Consider the following 19,580-nt stretch of genomic DNA (forward strand, 5'->3'; position numbering starts at 1 on the left):
CAATAATTTTTTTTATGCAATTAAATTATATATTTTATATTTATGTAGGCAATAGAACCGTAGAAAATAAATTTTAGTAGACGACTGAGCAGTAAAAAATTAAGCAGTGTACTTATATATAAGCATTTTTAACGTACGAAAAAATATTGTAGGCATTTGATACATTCAGCAAAAACAATGGAGGCAATTGATGCTTTCCTAAAATTTACTCCTAAAAGGAGTTTATTTTAATACTGAAATTCTGAATCAGAGTGGGTTAAAACATCACTCCAAAATCACTCCGTTGAAAAAACAAATTCTCTATTTACTCAGTATGAAGAGTGATTTTTTTTTAAACTCCGGAACTCTGACTGACGGAGAGAATTCGGATTGAAATGAAATCCGTAATCACTCCAAATTAGCTTCCAATTTTTTAGTGTAATAAAATTTATTCAAATTATAAGAAATAATAATTTAATTTAAACTTTAATTGTATAAAAATGAGTTTTTGTTAATTATAAATATATCCTGCTTGAAATTTTTTCATTAATAAAAAATGAGAGTAATCATTAGTGGAATTTTCCGTTTTATTAAATTTTTAAAAATCTGGTATAGCAATAAAGTATTCAGTGTGAATTAATAATGTCCTGCCAATTTTAATTTACCCGTAACTGAATACGAAAAATTTTTAATTCTGAAATGTATATACTTAGTTTCAATAAAATAAAATAAAATTAAATTAAAAATTTATATACAGAAAAGTCGTTCTAAATTGTTTGACGTAACTGATTAACTAATTTAAATGGTTTTAATAATTTAAAATTCAAATGAATATGTGCTAAAAAAAAGTGACCTCATGTATTAACTATTTTTAATATTTAATAATAGCTTACGTGATAAAAAAAATGCTGTGATTTTTAAATTTATATTAAGGTTTTATAATTTAATTATTTAATATCAGAATTTTTTTTCAAATAAATCTTATTTCTACATGTAAGAAGATTTTATTTAAATTTTAAATACTTGGTCTTTCATATATTTTAAATATTAAAATATAATAAGATTAATAAAAAATATTTTAACTCATGAAATTAATGCATCGTTTTGCGGATATTGGGAGAATATTTGAAATAAATAAAATTCTGGTAAATTATTTACAAGCTTTAAAAATATGGTGCTTTTATTTCATTTACTTTTTTAATAAAACAATATAGAATTAAGGTCAATAAGAGATTATGGATTTAAATATATTCTACTGATAAAAATTAAAAAAAAAATATAAGTATTTTTTTACTATCGAAAATGAAAAAAAAATAATTCCAGACTGTAGATTTGCATTAAAGTAGAAAGAGGAAATTTCAATTTTCAAGTTTTTTTTTTCTTATAGAATAAAAAATAAAAATCTCCATTTAAAATAAAATAAACTATTACATTGATAATTTTATATGATAATACCTCGACTTATAATTTTTTTTTACAATACCTGCATAACAGCCCGAAGGTGTGAGTATTTTATTATGATCTGTGCAAATGGTACATTTTTGTCCTTGAATTTCGGGCTTGCAAACGCAACGTCCTGTCATTTGCTCGCAATCTTCCCTGACTGAACCAAAAAGTGAACAGCCACAAGCTAACAAAAGTAAAATTAAAAAATAAAGATAATTAAAAAAAAATAAAATTTTAATTAAGTATCTAAATTGTCAAAGCAAATCCTTACGAATACATCCTTGATGTCCTTCGCTAATTTTCGGTAAGCCCCAATATCCTGGCATACAACGATCACACTTAAGACCGCCTACACCGGGCTTGCAATCACACTGACCGGTTTCGGGGTTGCAAGTGTCCGAGCTACTGCCCAATTTGTTGCAATTACACAAACTAGGGCAGCCAGCATTGTCAGGACCGAGAGCAGCGGTTTTACCGTCGGGACAGCATCCGTGCCATGAATCCATACATTCGACAACTTGAATACCTTCATCTTTATAAAAATAAATATAAAAAAAAGGAGTTATTCCCGAAAAAAATAAATATCAAGACAGATTTTAAAATATTGATATAGAAATATTATTATACTTTTTTTACAGCAGCGAGCAAATCGTGGGGTCTGATGACAGTAACTATTGCTTGGACAATCTCGTCGATTAACGCCACTTCCACAGTCGTATTCTTTACCTTCGTCATCTGTCAAGGGTGTGTCACCATTGCACGGCTTAACTTCCATGCCTATTAAACATGTCAATTCATCATATATTGATAAATCGATATTTATGCATTTGATTTTTTTATTCTTAACAAATAAATCAATCCATATTATACTACAAGTAAATATAAAATTAAAATAAATGAAAAATCATAATTTTCAATAAAAGCTGTAGCTTGAGTTTTTTTTTTATTACCATTTTTTTTTTGTTTTCGAAAAGTTTTACCATAAATTTTCCTGAGCTTAAGTTGAAATATAAAGACAGCTCTTAAATAAATATAGGATATAATAGATAAAAAAAAGGACATATGACATAGGATAAAAGCAAATTTAGGGTATAAGCAATTTCAAACCTTGACAAAGGTCTAGTGGTCGTAATCGTAACTCTTGTTGGCGTTGACAGGCTTCCATCTTCATCGCACAAATAGAGGAATAAATTTTAAGATCACTACCACAAACGGGTATCATATTTTCTTGTCGTATTGAGGCACAATCGAACTTGCAACTGCACCGAGGAAACCTGTCAGGTCCAAGTTCACAAGTTGCTTCAAAATCGCAATGTATATCTTTGCACATCTCTTGAGCGCTAGTTACTTCCGTAACTGTGGTTGACAGCCGGGTTGCTGAAGGTGTAGACATTGTTGCTGTGGATGCGAGGGTTAGTTGATGGTTAGTAAGCATCACAGTTAGTTCAAAGTAATCTAATAATATATTCCAACACTATAACTTTTTTGTTAAAATTATATACGAATTTCCAACTCTGTTAAAAATTTTCCTTTAAATTTAAAGCAAATTACTTGAAGTTATTGACAAGTTCAAATCAGTCAGAAATATAATATATAATTATAATTTATTAATTATCTTATTCATGTATTTTATTTTTACATAACTTTGAATTTCCAAGTCATAAATGTCACAAAATTAAAATCACAATGTATTTTATTTTATTACATTTAAATAATCGTTTTTTTATTGTTCATAAGTCAATTAATTTTAGAGCTAATAGCTATTTAAAGAATCATAATTTTAATTGAAAATTATTGGTCTTGCTATGAAATTTTTTTTACTTAAAAACTAATCATACATAAAAAAAAAAAATTCAATTAAAATTATGATTTTATATGCAAATTTTTTTTCCATGTATGATTAGTTTTTAAGTACAAAAAATTTTATAACAAGACTTTAATAAACTCACAATTATTAAAAACTAGTTAAGGTTTTTTTTTCTAATTAGTATTATATGTTCTGAATTAAAATCTAACCGTGCTTTAATTTTTTGCAGTATGTAAATCGATATTTATTTAAAGTTAATGAATTTTATTAAATTTCCATGACAATTATCCTTGAAAATCGATAAAATTTTTAACAGTATATATATATATATATATATATATATATATATATATATATATATATATATATATATTATGATATAGTAATAGTGAATATACGTTATCGATCGCAATTAATTGATACGATATAAGTTGATCTTACTTAGAGCAGCGACAGCAAACTTCTCGCCACATTCACCATGAAAAGCGACGTGTAAAGCACCAAGTTTCGCTTTATCTCGGTCACATGCAGCACGTTGTAGTTCACACTCAGAGGGATAAGTCTTTGCGTCTGTACCACATACAGGCTCGTCTTTTGGTTCTGGACAACTTTCCGGGCAAATACATTCGCCAGCTGAACAACGAGCTCCATTTGCACACTCGACATTTGTACATAACTCTGTATAAATATTTTTTCTATTAACTTACAGTTAATTTGAGTGGAAAAAAAAGGAACAGTGAAAAAAAAAAATAAGTTTCCACTTACTGCAGTCTCCCTCAAATGCTACACTCAGGTTAGTTTGAGTTAAGCATGAAGTTTTTTTCAAAGTACATTCGTTGGCATAAGTTATTCCATCACTTCCACATACTTTACGAGCAGAACTGCTGTTTTTCTCCTGAAATTACATTATTGTTAAAGTTAGGATCTTTTTTCTTAAATTGTACCATAACTTATGAAGTATATAGTTTAAGAGTGATTGCTTAATGGGATATAAAATATATATAGGAAAGGTGGGCAAAACGAGGCACCCCCAAAATTTTACTAAAAAATATTTGTTAAACATTCCAAAATCATTTTTGTGAATATGATTGAGCATTATTATGAATTTTACTTTCACGGTTTTCGAAAAATTCTTTTTTTTTGTAAAAGAATAGTATGAAATCGATTTGATTTTTTTCTTATCAATTAACAATAGAAGAACTCCCCGTGTCAAATTACTTGAGATCTATTTCGATAACCAACGAAAATAGTTACAATGTGTAGAATAAAATTATCTTTTAATAATTTTTTAGTCTCTTACTTCAAGCAATATATATAATTACTTTTTTAAAAATATATTCTTTGGAATTAAAACTAACTTCAGTCTTTGACTTTGAAGTTAATAATAAATAATAATTGACTAATGAAAATTTAATAATTTGAAGGTGGCAATAAAACTTTTTCAAAAATCGAAAGTGTCAATCGAAAAATGTTAATGACTTTTGTTTTATGATGAAAACTATTAAGAAAATTTTTTTCTTCCTTTGCATACAATACTTATGGGAAATATAATTGTTCTTTATGTAAATTACTTATAAGAAAATCAAATTTATTTAATATCCAGAATTTTTTTCACCCTTAGAGAATCCGAATTACGATAAATTACCGTAATTTGCGGTTTTTTACCGTAAGCACTGTTTGCTTATTTATTTGTACAGTTTTTTACAGCCCAATACTTACGGCAAATTGGCATTATTTTACCACAAATTTGCGCCAAAAATATCATACTTTTGCCGTAAAATGCAGTATTTCACCGTAAAATACTAAAATTTGTCGTAATTTACCGTAATTCGGATCTGCCGAGTACCTTATTTTAGGGATTACTCCATTTTGCCCGCAAAAAATGAAAATTCTGTTTTTTAGCGGCAGCTGAAAATTTTTTCTATGTGCTTCGAATGTCATTAAAAAAAAAAAATTTGACGCATTTGAGTCCCTGCAAAATTAGTATTTCCTTGAGTAGGGGAAGGGGGGAGGGCAAAATGGGCCCCTAAAATTTTGGGGACCCATTTCGCCCCCAAATCATTCGAGGCACTACAAATTTTAGGGGGCCAATTTTTCCCCAACCCCCTCTCCGAACACTTAAAAAAATATATAATAAAAAAGTAATTATCATTGTTATTGTTGAAGAAAAATAATGAAAATTAGAATTTTAGATAATTTTTTTTTTTATTTGTTAAACACGTGAAATTAAATTAAAAAAAAATCAACATAAAGACAAAATAATAATAAGAAAACAAGCGTAAGGTGAAAATAATATTTAAATACGTTACAAAATAAATAATCAAAATTTTTGGACTTGTTTGCAGTTTACGAAAACTGCAGAGAGAATATTATAGGCGAATATTGAAACAATATGGAGCTCTTAGTTTACAACAAGAGCTTAGTTGTCTTCCATTCACGATGCATACATGGAAGCTTCATTAGCTCTAATTGGAATTCGAGACCACTGTGATGTTTGTGGTGGTTGTGCCAGAGAATAATAGTTATTATATATACCGCAGTTGAGATAGTCGTTGATAACTGGCAACTATAATGTAAACATGCTAAAAGTTACATGGTAAATTGTTTATTTAATTTTACAATCAACTGCGGTCAAGTTTTACCTACAACTGTTTGATATTTGATTTAAACTTTACAAATTTATTTAATTGTTACATATTTTGTGGCAGCTACGAACCACAAGTTTGACATAATACAAATGCATGGTTATTTTAATTTTTTTTTTAAAGTTTAATTTATTCATATATTAAACTTTCAAATTGAAGAAAAAAAAAGTGAGATAATCAATTTTCTTTGTAAGTTAGCACTAGAGTTTTCTGTCTATGGTTTTTTAAGCTAAATTTAAAGAAAAGTAAAGCAATATGAGATAACTTAAACAAATTAATCATTACTTTCCTAAACCGATTCAGCAATTCCTGTATTAATGTCTTACTAATCGATATGAAAAGTTTCTATAATTTTAGTTGTTTTATTTTTTTTTCTAAATTCATATTAATGCAAATAAGTCGTGAAGTCGCGGGATTCCCTCACTGTGCGACTGATTTCGTAAGTAAAATTCATGTGCAACGTTGCGATATTTATAAAAAACTTTCTCAGCTGATTCGATCAGTTAAAAAATGTGAAGCCTGGTCGTATGAATAAAAAATAATAAAGTTGATCAAATGAAATTTTTTGTGAGCAATTTACATAAAGAAACAACACATTTTACAAAATTATTGAATGCAAAAAAAGAAAAAAAAATTTTACTGGTTTTTACCATAAATCAAAAGCCATCAACATTTTTTGACTGAAACTTGATTTTTGAAAAAGTTTAACAAAAAATATTCAAAATAATACTCAATTATGTTTGCAAAATTGATTTCGGAATGTTTAAAAAACATTTAAAAAATAAAATTCTTTTTAATCAAAATTTTTGGGGGTATCCCATTTTACCTGGTAGCAGGCGTTTTGATCCCCGGACAAAATATTTCCGGACAAAATATCTCGAAGACAAAATATCATTAAGACAAAATGAACTTTTGATAAAATATTCTCTTGATTATAGATTAATTTTTTACGCTGCTAGTAATTTGCATATATACACTCATGCCATAAATTAAAGGAACAGAAAAATTTTAGAAATTTCTTATTGATTTTTGTAAGACTGTAACTTCGTGAAAAATAATCGTATCGGGATTTAAAAAAAGCGTTTTATAGCTTGAAATTTCTAGTTATCGCGCATTGCCATCAAAATTCTTTTGGAGCTTTAGCTATTGCACAAACATGAAAAATACAGTGAGACAAAAATTTTCTAAATTTTTTCTTTTCTTTGAGAGTCCACGGTCCCGATACGATTGTTTTTTACAAAGTTGCAGTCTTATTAATAATAAAGAAATAAGGAATTTCTAAAATTTTTCCGTTCCTTTAATTTATGGCATGAGTGTATATTTTGAAAAAACTCAAATATATATATATGTATATTTCTATACATTTGTATGAATTTATTTTCGAATAAACACACATAAAATCCATGAAAAAAGGGCACAGCACGATAACAAGCAGATGTATTGGTCTATTTTCGAATAAGTTCAAAAGTATAAATGTTGATGACAATAATAATAAGAAAATATTTTTATAATGTTGAACTTACGTAATATAATATAAATATCATAATATTATATACTTGTAATAGGTTGTTGATTCGATTTTCTTATGTAAACTACATGAGAATATTCGAGTATTTAATCTTTTATAATCGGAATATAAATTGAAAAAAAAATTGAGTATTGCATGGTGATATTTTGTCCGGGGATATTTTATCTTGGGGATATTTTGTCCGGGGATCAAAACGCATGGAACCATTTTACCTACCCTACCCCCTTTTGCCCTCCCCCCTTCCCCTACATAAATTTACCATTTATTTAAAAGCTGGGATGTTTGTCATACAAATCAAAAAAATTTAGAAATAAATTTGAAAATTTCGTGCAATGTACAAATTTTTTTTTCTCACTAGATAAAAATATATTTTTGTTTTTTTTTTTTTTTTTTTTTGAAAGAATTAAAATGTGTTACTATTTATAACTATTATGAATTATTACAAGATTTCTTTTTTAATCTTGAATCTGATAAAAATATTATTTGCTACCAAAAAGTAGTTCAATATTGAATATTAATTGTTATCACTCGCGATAGCCTCAAAATATACAAATTATGTCTAATGAATATCCATGGTATACAAAAATAAAATGTAAAAGTTAACATTTTTTTTTATGTCGCCACTGACATGCATATAAAAAAAGTTGAATTATCAGTTTGTTCTGATAATTAAATTAATAAATCAACAAGTAGTTTACAAAATTAAATGATTTTATTTATTATTAACTCATAAGTATATATATCATATATATATATGAATATCTATAATAATGCATATTTTGAAATTATAAATATTGGACTGTTATTTAATAACAATTTCGTTATTTGAATAACAGCAACTAAAGGAAATTTAATGAAACAGATTTATAAATGTCATTATTTAAAATTATAAAAAATTAAACTTTAAAAAAATACAGTAATTGTGTTGTCGTTTATTATTCTTTTCAATGATCTGTGAGTCTTTTTACTATTTTAAAAAAAATATAAAAATTTTTTTTTATTGAAAGTTTAAAATTGGCTGCACTATTCAGGCTGATCTATTTACCCCATTCTTTTCTAGAGATAGCAATTAAGCTATTTTGAACCGATATTTTTTTCGTCTCAAAAATTACGTCTCATTTTCCAATATTTTTAAAAAACTAAAAAAAATAAATTTATTTTTTTACGGAGCATTTGACTACCAACAAAATTATTAAAATCGTTCAATTGGTTCCAAAGATATCGATTATAAATCTTGATATTTATTTAGTTAAAACTTGAGTTTAGAAGATAGGTTTGAATTTAATAACTTTTTGTTTTATAAATTTTTAATTTACAAAACTATAAGATAAAAAAGTATGTTATAGAATAATAAAGAAGGACAAAAAATGTATTATAAAAATTTGAATGAATAGCCAACATTGGGTAAGATAAATATTTTTAGGTCATGAGTATACTAGAGGAAAATTGAAAATAACTTATTTTCCGAAAACGAAGATTACTATGATAGTATTTTTTTTGTCCCAGCATTGACATTTTTCTGCGGAAAGAATGGACAATAAATTTGTTCGATCAAGTTTGCGCTCGGCTATTACTGATAAGGGTAGTCGGGTGGTAGCTGTAAAATGTGGTATGAGACCAATTTTTGAGCTCGTCGGTGTTCCATCAACGTTGCCTGGTTCCACCCAATAAGCATCGCTTAGCTGGCTCAGCTTAGCTATTTTTCCATCGGTTCGTGCTCAACCACTGCTCATCGGCATTATTATATTACATCCCTGCAACCTACATCACCACCACCACAGTAAATGCTTTTCTACTCACAGAGAATATTCAATTATCTTTTCTCAACAGTTATTTTATATTTCAACTGTCTTGATAATGCAATTTTTTTTTCTAATTTATAACTATGATAATTTTGAAATAAATTTTTATTTAATGCTATGAAATTATTATTAAAGAACACTATTTTTGATAATACACTCGAAGAATTTTACGGTTTTTTTTTTTTACATAAAAAAATTATAGAAAAATTACTATAGTAATAGTAGCATGCGGACAGTATATAAGTATGGAAAAAATAAATTAAAAAAAAAACAAAAAAAAAATATGATTTAAAGAAAGCGGGAAAAAATGGTCTAGGTGTATTTAATAGCTGAACATAAATGCAATTACTTAGTAACGACCCGTAAAAATATTTTTTTTTTTAATGTTATAAATTTCTTCAATGAAATTTTAGACCGAAAATGGCCTGGTAAAAATTCATCGTATATTCTAAAATTGCATAAAATTTTATAAAACTAAAAAAATTTTCACAAGTTAGTTTTCTTCAATAATGAATTCAAATTTATGGGTTTCTATTAAAATTTATAGAATTTAAAAAAAAATCCATGAAATTTTATAAAATTCGGCAAGATTTCATAGGAATTTATATATTTCGTGTATCAAAATTTTAAGCAATATATATAATTTTATAAGGCCTCACGGAATTTTAGGTCATCTTAGAAAATCATTATTGTGGCCTGAATTTGTATTTCATAAAATTTTATGAAATAAATAAAATTTTATAAAACTTTATAAAGTTTTATAGAATTCTATTAATTTTATGTCGTAAAATTGTGTAAAATATTACAGAATTTTATTCAATTTCCCTAAACTTCATAAAACTTCACGAAATTTAAAAAAATTTTACAAAATGATTTTTTTCCGGGAACAAAATATAATGCTCGCTTACGCCTCCATACGTCACGTCATTCATTCTAACCTATCAGTACAAGAATAAACGAAAAGAGCCGAATATTTCCGAACGAGCTCGATTTCAAAAGATTTTCGATAAAACTGTCATGCTGTCAAATGTGAAACACTAAAAAAGTTAGAATTTTCAAATTTAAATTTATAAATGTTTTATTACATCTAGTTTATTTAATAATTTTTTATGGTAATTATTGAAATAAAGTCATAGATATTTTGATAAGTCGGAAATGTTACTAAAATATCGAGGAGTCCCACAGTTACCTACAATTATTTGGGTAGTTTTTACTATAAAATTCTCTGAGTGTTCCCGTGAAATTAAGTTATAATAATATATTACTATACAGGAAAATGAAAGTCATATAAAAATAACATGACTGAAAGTGCTGAAGTTGTCTCTCCTTCTGGTGGTAAAAGATGAAATAAAAATATTGTTTTAAAGACTTGTTCGTACGCGAATCTATGTTACGATGAAGGGTCGCATAAAAGGCTTCATAACGTTCGCGTGTAATTTACATTGTTTCAAAAGAAAGTTTGCCTCGACGATAGTTGCTTTGAAGTTGCAACTCTCAGCAAAAGCAATTTTTCTTTGGCAAACGCAGGAGTCGTTTTGCGACACGGTGCAAACAATACACGCAGGGATCGTAAGCGTGAACAAAAGGGGATTATTCAGTGAGAAGTCCGAGTTGGGCGTATGCGGATCCAAAGCAATTTATGGTAACGAGGCATTGTTATTCTGAAATGAGACTCACCAAATCCCCACAGTTGGTCGGACAGACACATCTGGCTTCACCGGAGCTGTCGCTTTCGCATTTTCCATAATGCTCACACTTCTTATTCTCACAGCCATCTAAAACAATAATTAAACAACTCAACTATATATTATTTTTATAACACTTTAAGGCTTCCCAACACTTTTTTTGAAGCTTAAACTTTTTTTCCCACTGTAAATATATTTTTTTAATCAAAAATTTTAATCGAAAACGAATGATTTCATAAAATTATGTAAAATATTATTTTATTTATTAAATATAAACATTTTCTCTGTGGAGTTCGACATGGTGTAGTATGTATATAATATATGTTTGTTAGACTAAAGTAGATTAAGTGTTGGTAGTACATACACGTGCTAGTGATGTGGAGAGGATGTTGACCGGCTTGTTGGTAAGGGGTTGCATGCACATGTAGCATGCATGCTTTAGGATAACAACTCATAGTCGGTAAAGTAAAATCGCGCCATCGTGATATGCATGAAACCGTTCTTTAATTAATCTACATAACGATTCACAAGACGAGCGGTTGCAATCGTGAAAACTATTCACTGACAGATGAAAAGTTTACTTATTACAGAATCACATTAAAATAATTGTAAGTATACAGCACAGTATCTCAAAAAAATCATATATATGTATATATATATATATATATATATTTATATATGTACGTACGTATGTATATATGTATGTATGTATTTGTATCAGTAAATCAATCCTTCAATACTGTTACTTGATTTAGTAATGAGACATACAATTGCGCACACGATTTAATCCTAAGGGAGTAAACTCTAGAGTTGCTTGACAACGTGCATGTTTAAAATAATTAAGTTGATTAAAAAAACCAAATTATATACGGTTAACTATCCAAAGTATATTCAGAATTAATATAACTGTGTGGAGTTGATTTATTTTTTTTTTTAAGCTCTACGCTTTGAAGTTTTATTAAAATAATTCGTAGTATTTAGTTTCGCAAAGAATAAGTTAATACATTATTATTATTGTTAAAAGTTAATATAAACTCAAGTTTTGCTATAATATTCCAACTCAACTCTACTTTATGTTGATTCGTAAGTGTGCATATTGTTTTTTATACTAAGTAAAAAAATCATATTATTTGTTATTGCATATCTCAAGCGTGAAGCAGAGAGGCTGGGTTTTACGGTCGAATTTTTTAAATCACACGCATTAAGTTGTGTGTATTTTTTTATACCGCACTATTGCATCGACAGGACATTAATAGATAGAGGAAACACTAATGAATAAGTCCAATGCATTTTTTAAATCTGACAATACGGATTTTTATTAAAAAAATCAGATAAAAAAAGTATATCTTGAATATTTCGTGAAGTTTTTAACAAAATAGAGTTGGTTTCTCTCGAAAATCACTTCTGTAGTCCTTTTCGTTCTTGTGTATTAAATTATTATTTTTAAAACCGGCGGTTTTATATATAAACAAACACATCCTTCAGCTATTTCTTTTACTTGGGACTTGATCATTTTCAACGAAACCCCTGGTGGTGCAAATTGAAAGCAGCTATTTTTCAGTAGAAAAAAATTTTCACACTAAAACGAAAACTACAGACGACATCTAGCAGAATATTCAAATTAAATATCATTACTGTCAAAAAATATTTCGTGTTAATTAAGCAGATAAAACTTTTTTTAGCTTGAAAATCAATACGTGGTTCAGTAATTAATAAAAGTAAATAGACTACTCAAAGTATTACATGAGCGTTTGAAGTGCGTACTTTTGAATTCTCCAAATACTTTTTTTTCTTATTCTGTTATTTTTTATAATGTTTATATGATAATAATAATCCAATTAGAGCTTTATTAATCAACTTTTATATTTTTTTGATTAATTATATATACTTACTACAGAGACCCTGATAAAGTACTTTGATCTCTCTATGATGTTGACAAGCCTCCAATCTGAGTTTACATTCGTTCCCATAGCTGATTCCATCATCGCCACACACGGGATTGAATTCTACTGTACAAGTAGGACACTCACAGATAGCAGTATCCCCATTTTCCGCACATATTGCTCCCCACTGACAAATCTGTTGATAGAAAATCCAGTTTTAAATGTATCAATAGCCATGAAAGTTCAAAGATGTACATAAATACATACGTATGCATATCAGGAATATGGAAAAAAATGTAAAAGTATGACGAAAATAAAAAATATCTAAACAGAAAAGAATCAAGTATATGATGTCGAATAGAGCTTTCAAGTCACGTTGCATTTCTGGTACTTGTGAAAAAAAATTTGATTCAGGCCTCATGATTTTATTCACGTTTTATAAGAGGTGGGTAATAAAGCAGACCTTTCAATTGCTTGTTATGGATACATGGCATGACTTTGATAAAACTACGTTTGCGAGATATTATTTAAAATTATAATTATTAATTGTTTATATCTATATATACTGTGTTAAACCCGACTTTCTACTAATTAGACCTGGCATAATAATCTAAAAATTCATTCATGGGTTTTAAAGCGGCTTATTTAATTAATTCCTGAATTTTAGAGTTCGTTATACAAACGAACGATAGCCGGTAAATAAAGTCCAATCTAAAATGTATCTATGTATATATTCTATTGTTATGTAGTAAAACAAAGCAAAGTAATATTATTTTGGAAAAAACTTTATAGCTTTTAAAATAAAGGGATCTGCGCGAATCTGTATTATTGATTTTATTGTACTTTATTTTATTTAGAATATCGTCACGAAATACTTTATTCTCAACTTTTGTTATTTTTTTGCAGTTACATTTTTTTTATTGTCAAGTCAGATATTTTTTATTTAAAATTTTTTTTTTTTTCAGTTAAATTGAATAAACTTTAACTAAAAATTTGCTGAATTTCACAAACTTTCGACTGGAATTTTAGTTAATTTTATCCAGAAATTTGTTGAATTTTAATGGAAATCCGATAACTGTATTGAAAATATTCCAGAGCGAATAATTATATAAAATTCATTATTACTTTTTTATTGTTTTACACACTGTAAAAAATTTGTGAAGTGAACGTGGATTAGATCCGGAGTAATTGCGGAGCGGATGACTATTTATTTATTTACTTCCCTCGGAGTGAAATTGGCTCAAAAGAGGAGTTTATTTTAATATTAAAACTCTGAATTGAAGTGAATATGGATTCAAATAAGATCTAGATCACCGGAAATTACTCCCAATTTTGACAGTGCATTTTTGAAAAGAATTATTATTATTATTGTATTATTAAAACTCATAAATTTCTTCATTAAAATTTAAATACTAAAAATAAAGATCAAGCAATTAGATAGATGAATCAAAATGATAATATTAGATTGTATAATTTACATATTTAACGTAAGGTAAAAGACCTTAAAGCCGATTAGTGCCATTAGTCGCTCACTTTATCCGATTAATGGATTCCTATAATTTTTATAACGAAATTATCAGTGATAAATAATTATTTGTGTTATCTAAGTATATCACAGTTCGTCGTATCAAAGTATTTTATTATATATTATAAATTTAAATTAAGTGACTGAAAATAAAATTATTTTAATTTAAAATTTAATATTAATGATGCACTTAATGATGATCATATTCAATACATAATATTAGTGCAAATATAAGAATATTATGTGATAATTATTTGAAAGTTAAATTGAGTATTTTTTTTTTTATGAATATTTCTAAATTTTGGTAGTTGTGATGAAAGTAAATTGTATTTAATCACTTGAAAAATTTTTATTTCATGTTTCTATGTGAATTATTACACTGTAAAAAATTACCGGGGTAAATCCAAGTGGTGCAGGTGTTAAAATCACCGGTGTTAATTTTCAACACCGAAAGCGGTGTTAAAATAACGTCGCCACTGGTGTAAATATTCTGTACCGGTGTTAAAAAAAATTCACCGGTGTTAAAATAACGCTGCCGCCGGTGTTAAAATATTTTAGTTTGTGAATACTTTTACTTACTCGATCAGTATACTTGTTAATAAATTATAGTTTTTTATTAATTTTCATAAGGAACTGACATTTTTTGTGTTTTATAATCTTTAAAGGTAATACTCCAAGCGGACACAGTTTACCCCGCTTTTACACCGGTTACCCCGCTTTTACACTGATATTATTCCGGTATTTTAACACCGCTGAATTATGCCCCTTACACCAGTGTAATTTCATTTTAACACCAGGCGGAGTTAAAATAAGTCCATTTTTAACATCGCTCTTTTTACAGTGTAATCTTTCATTACTCATTATGCTACTATATATCATTAAAGATAATAATAATAATAATAACAGAATAGTTTTTTTTTTTAGTTATTTGACAAAAAATAAATAATAGTGTGATTATATTTGGGATTAAACATTTGACATAATAATAATTTTGTAGTCAGTACTATATATAAAGTACACGACACTGCAGTTATTTACCCCTAAAAACTATTTTATTCTATATAAAACACTCAATGTTACAGAATTTTTCTTGTCATGAATTAAAAAAAAAATGATAAAAAAAAAAGTGATGAAAAAATAAGCTAGTGAATGTGAATGTGCTATAATATCTGTCTTGCCTTTTCAGAACATGCTCCTTGAGATCCGCAGGTACCCGTATATGCGACCTCAATGTTACTCTTAGTTAGGCAAGCATGCCTTTTGAGCTCACAGAGAGATTTGTATGTAATACCGCCTCTGGCGCAGACTGGCTTCATTACTGGCTCACATTCTGGCCCGCATTCACATTTCGTGATGCCATAACGGTCGATTGCACATTGCTCGACTTCACTACATTTGGCACCATCGCATGGATTGATACCTAAAATCAATAATAATAAAAATAAAACATTTAAAATTATATTATATTCATAATCCACACATCTATGAATCTTCATTTACTCAAGCGCAGATGCCTTCACACATAGTCAAATTTTATTGCACACGAGAGAATAAAAAAAACATTGTGTTAGTAACTATTCAACGGATTGCTTAAGGAGTATTGTAATTATTACTAAACTGTTATATGATTTTCACGATACTAATATTGATATTAATGAAACTCTAAATACTTCGCGTTACTAATTCCGAAGTGAATTATATTTTTATAAAACCTTTTTGCTTTAGAGAGCTTCCTAGAGTCAAAAGAGCGAATAACTTTTTTAACTTCCCGCTGAGAAAATTGCAATTTTTCAAAAAAAGAGAAGTTATTGGTTTCGGTCCGATTTTTGAAAGCGAGTTTTCATCAGATGTCGACGTTTTGAGGTTCCAAGAAGCTATTCTGACTATTTCGAGATGGACGTCCGTGTGTATGTGTGTGTGAATTTTTTTTTTTAACGATAATATCTTTGGAACGAATCAAGCGATTTGAATGTACTTGGTGGCAATCGAAAGGGCTTACCAAAACTTAGAATTGGTGAGACTTTGGAGTAAATTGGTCGTGTGATTTACGAGTTATACGAAGAATAAAAATTAAAAATTTTTATTGTTTTTGGTTTTTTGCGTATAACTTATAAACTACTTCCCCAATTCGTCTCAAAATGTGATCAGTGTTAAGTCTTGTTGATCCCTTTCGATTACCACCAAAAAACGTTCAAATCGGTTCATTCATTCCAAAGATATCGTCGGACAAAAATTATAATTTTTCAGTGAAGGTATGTTTTAACGACCCAACATATTTTTGAGCTCAAAGAACTTAAAAATTCATAAGTAATAATGTTTCCGAGCTCAGGGAGCTCGGAAACAGCGGGAAGTTTTGGGGCTGGCCCACAAGGTCAGGCGGTTTTCAGATTTTTTTTTAATACAAATCGTTTTGGAAACCTATTTTAAGGCTCAAAATTAAGAAAAAAAATTTTTTGAAAGCCAAAGAGGTGTATAATTTGAATCATGCGCCCTTTAGGCTTCCAACATTTTTTTTTTTTTTCAATTTTTAGCTCTAAAATAAATCTTTCAAACGATTGGCAATGAAAAAAAAATGATATGCCTTTTAGGCTCTAGGAAGCTTTCCCCTGATTAAAAACAGCGATTCAAAACGATTCAATTTCAATACTATATAGATGGACATTCATCATCGAGTAAATCGTTTTTTTTTATCAGGGTCTAAACCCAAAAGGGCTTATAAAAATGTGAGTCCTTTTGGAATTAATAACTTGACGCATTATAACGATTCTACAGTAATCCGAATATACTAAAATGTACAGCGGGTCGTCTGTTAACGTTTCTTTACCATAGCGAAACGGATCGTAATAATCGTCTCAAGCGTCACTATTCATATCAGAATTCTTAAACCCACTTGCTTTTTTTTAACGTACGAATGCGAAATGATTATGTAATGATTGTTTATTAAATAATTAATTATTGGTACTCTAATAGACGATTGGGTCAAAAGTAAATTAATGGAATAGGATCTGGAAAAGTTAATGAAAATTTTGAAGCCAGTGTTAATTATTACTCTCAATTTGGAATAAAATTAGTTTGAAAGTTTAAGATAGAAATTAATCGATTTCACCCTTAAATTTTTTATGAATACTATCTATCTATATAAATTAGATAAATTGGTAAGTCCTACTTATCTATAGCTAGTAATTATAATTAAATGAAATCGATATTATAATAATACTATCTTACGATTCAAGATCTGCCCGTCTGGATCCCGATAATCGCGATACGACAGACTAAAGCTTTCAGTATATATGAAGTATAGCTAACCGAGTATCGTGATCGTCGCAATACTGTTTCGTGACAGATAGCAAATTTTCTTCCCTGTGCACTGGCAAAATAATTATCTCTCGAAGTTTTAATGAAGTATATCATCAAATAATTTCGGTTAGTTTACTCGAGACATGTGCATGCGGTTATTAAAACATACATTTAAAGCATAATTAATGAGCATATGAAACATATAAAGTATAGTATGAAATATAACAGTATAATTATTACCAGAACTGCATACACCGGTGTAGATCTTTCTCAGGGGTAATCTAGATCTGCATGATTCCTGTCTTAGGCTGCATTCATTAGAGTAAGTCTTGCCGTTGCTGCCACATACCGGTGAGAATTCAAGACCACATTGTTCGCCGCAGTGACAGGCCGGCTGTCGTGAAGCGTCCAGTTGACAGATCTCTGGTTCCGAGCACTCGACAGCACTACAAGGATCTACAAGTAAATATTAATAATGTTTATTGACTAAAGTGAACCTACTAATGTCACGAGGCAAGATATGTTTATTGAGCTATCAAAAATCTAACAATATCACTTGAGATTGAAACTACTGATAAAACTTTATTGTTATTTTGAGAGAGATATCAGCAACAGAAATTCTTTTCAAACTGAAAGAGGTTAATAGGCGCCCGAATGTCGGCGTCGTTCCTGTTGAATTAAAACTCAAATCTGTGACTACAGGGTTTTCAGAATAGACGGCGAAGAAAAAAAAAAAGAAAGGATCTAAAAGAAACCAAGAGCTAGCAAGAGACGGAAGCATAACGGGTTTCAGTGGTGAGATTGGGTCGAGTTGTTCCGGTATCGCGTCGAGATTAATCTTCGCTACGAAAGGAAGGAAGTTGAATTCCGTTTCCCGTTTGTAGATGGGGTCGGGCTGACGAAGCAAGTTTCATGAAGAGAGAGGAGATAAAATGAGAGCAAGTGAAAGGAGTAACAGTGGTGTTTCTTGGGGATAGTTTAAGTTACTCTCCAGTAGAGCGACTAAACTCGATCATGATTCTTGCTGGTTCTAGTAGTACAACCTTTGATGATCAGTCATCTAATGAAATTTTTAATTTCAGTTTGTAATGACTGTTTGTAATTAATTATAGATTACAAATAAGGATAAGACGCCCGGGCCGAAAAATTTGATCTACTTTTAGTCTCTGTGACTGCATTTGGACTAATTAGTCTGTATTTGAACTAGTTGACGTTTTTTTAATTTTTTATAAAAATTTTAAGCTCTTTTTGATCTGTTGTTTTAAAAAACAATTGCGTTGGAGGCAAACAAAATGAGATTAATTCTTGAACTTGGAAAAATTTAGTTCTGAAAATTTGGAAGGACGAAACTAGATTAAATCATGGACTTGTAATATTTTTATTTATGGACAATATTTATAAAAAATATTTAAAGTCGGCAGTTAATTTGATGGTTTAACAACTTTGTTTTTTAGCTGTCTTGACTGAATATTTGTAATATTCAATAAAATTAATAAAATTACTCTTAAAATGTCAAGAAATTTTTCTTGTTTGCTGGATAAAATCGATAAATATTTTGGCATTAAAAACCATCAAAATTCTTGTGACATCTTATTATGAAAGCGCGATAGCACATCTCAAATATCAAGAAAATTAAAACAAATTTATAAATTTAGATTATTACTATTATTATTTTTATTATTTATATTTATAAAAAGTCCTGTTTTTGATCTAAAGGCTATTAAAAGTAGACTAAAAATTATAGTAACAAATAGTTTGTTTTTGTCCTAAAAACAAATGAACAAACAATTACAACAAAAAAGTCTGTTACTAATCAAAAACGATTAAAAACAGACTAAATATAATACGAAAATAAGTCTAATATTGACCTGGATAGGAAGCAGTACAGACAAAAACCGATTACATTCCCATATAAATTAAATATGATTTTAAAATCTAAATTTAAAAAAAATTATTTGTATTTATTATTTATTCTAAAACAGA

The 19,580-nt window shown here is 28.4% G+C and overlaps 1 protein-coding gene across 2 annotated transcripts in view; it reads right to left on the minus strand.

The window, feature by feature from the left end:
- LOC103580443 (agrin) overlaps nt 1-19,580 on the minus strand; it is a 231,031-nt gene that overhangs the window by 12,479 nt on the left and 198,972 nt on the right. For both annotated transcript variants that reach the window (XM_053739365.1, XM_053739364.1), the window contains exons 6-15: nt 17,838-18,053; nt 15,479-15,720; nt 12,785-12,971; nt 10,885-10,982; nt 3,998-4,127; nt 3,674-3,910; nt 2,533-2,823; nt 2,053-2,202; nt 1,697-1,957; nt 1,463-1,609 (exon numbers count right to left, since the gene is read on the minus strand). In XM_053739365.1, the coding sequence (XP_053595340.1) occupies nt 1,463-1,609; nt 1,697-1,957; nt 2,053-2,202; nt 2,533-2,823; nt 3,674-3,910; nt 3,998-4,127; nt 10,885-10,982; nt 12,785-12,971; nt 15,479-15,720; nt 17,838-18,053 (1,959 nt within the window). The remainder of the gene's footprint in view (nt 1-1,462; nt 1,610-1,696; nt 1,958-2,052; nt 2,203-2,532; nt 2,824-3,673; nt 3,911-3,997; nt 4,128-10,884; nt 10,983-12,784; nt 12,972-15,478; nt 15,721-17,837; nt 18,054-19,580) is intronic.

Source organism: Microplitis demolitor, chromosome 5, assembly GCF_026212275.2.
Source record: "Microplitis demolitor isolate Queensland-Clemson2020A chromosome 5, iyMicDemo2.1a, whole genome shotgun sequence".
NCBI lineage: Eukaryota > Metazoa > Arthropoda > Insecta > Hymenoptera > Braconidae > Microplitis > Microplitis demolitor.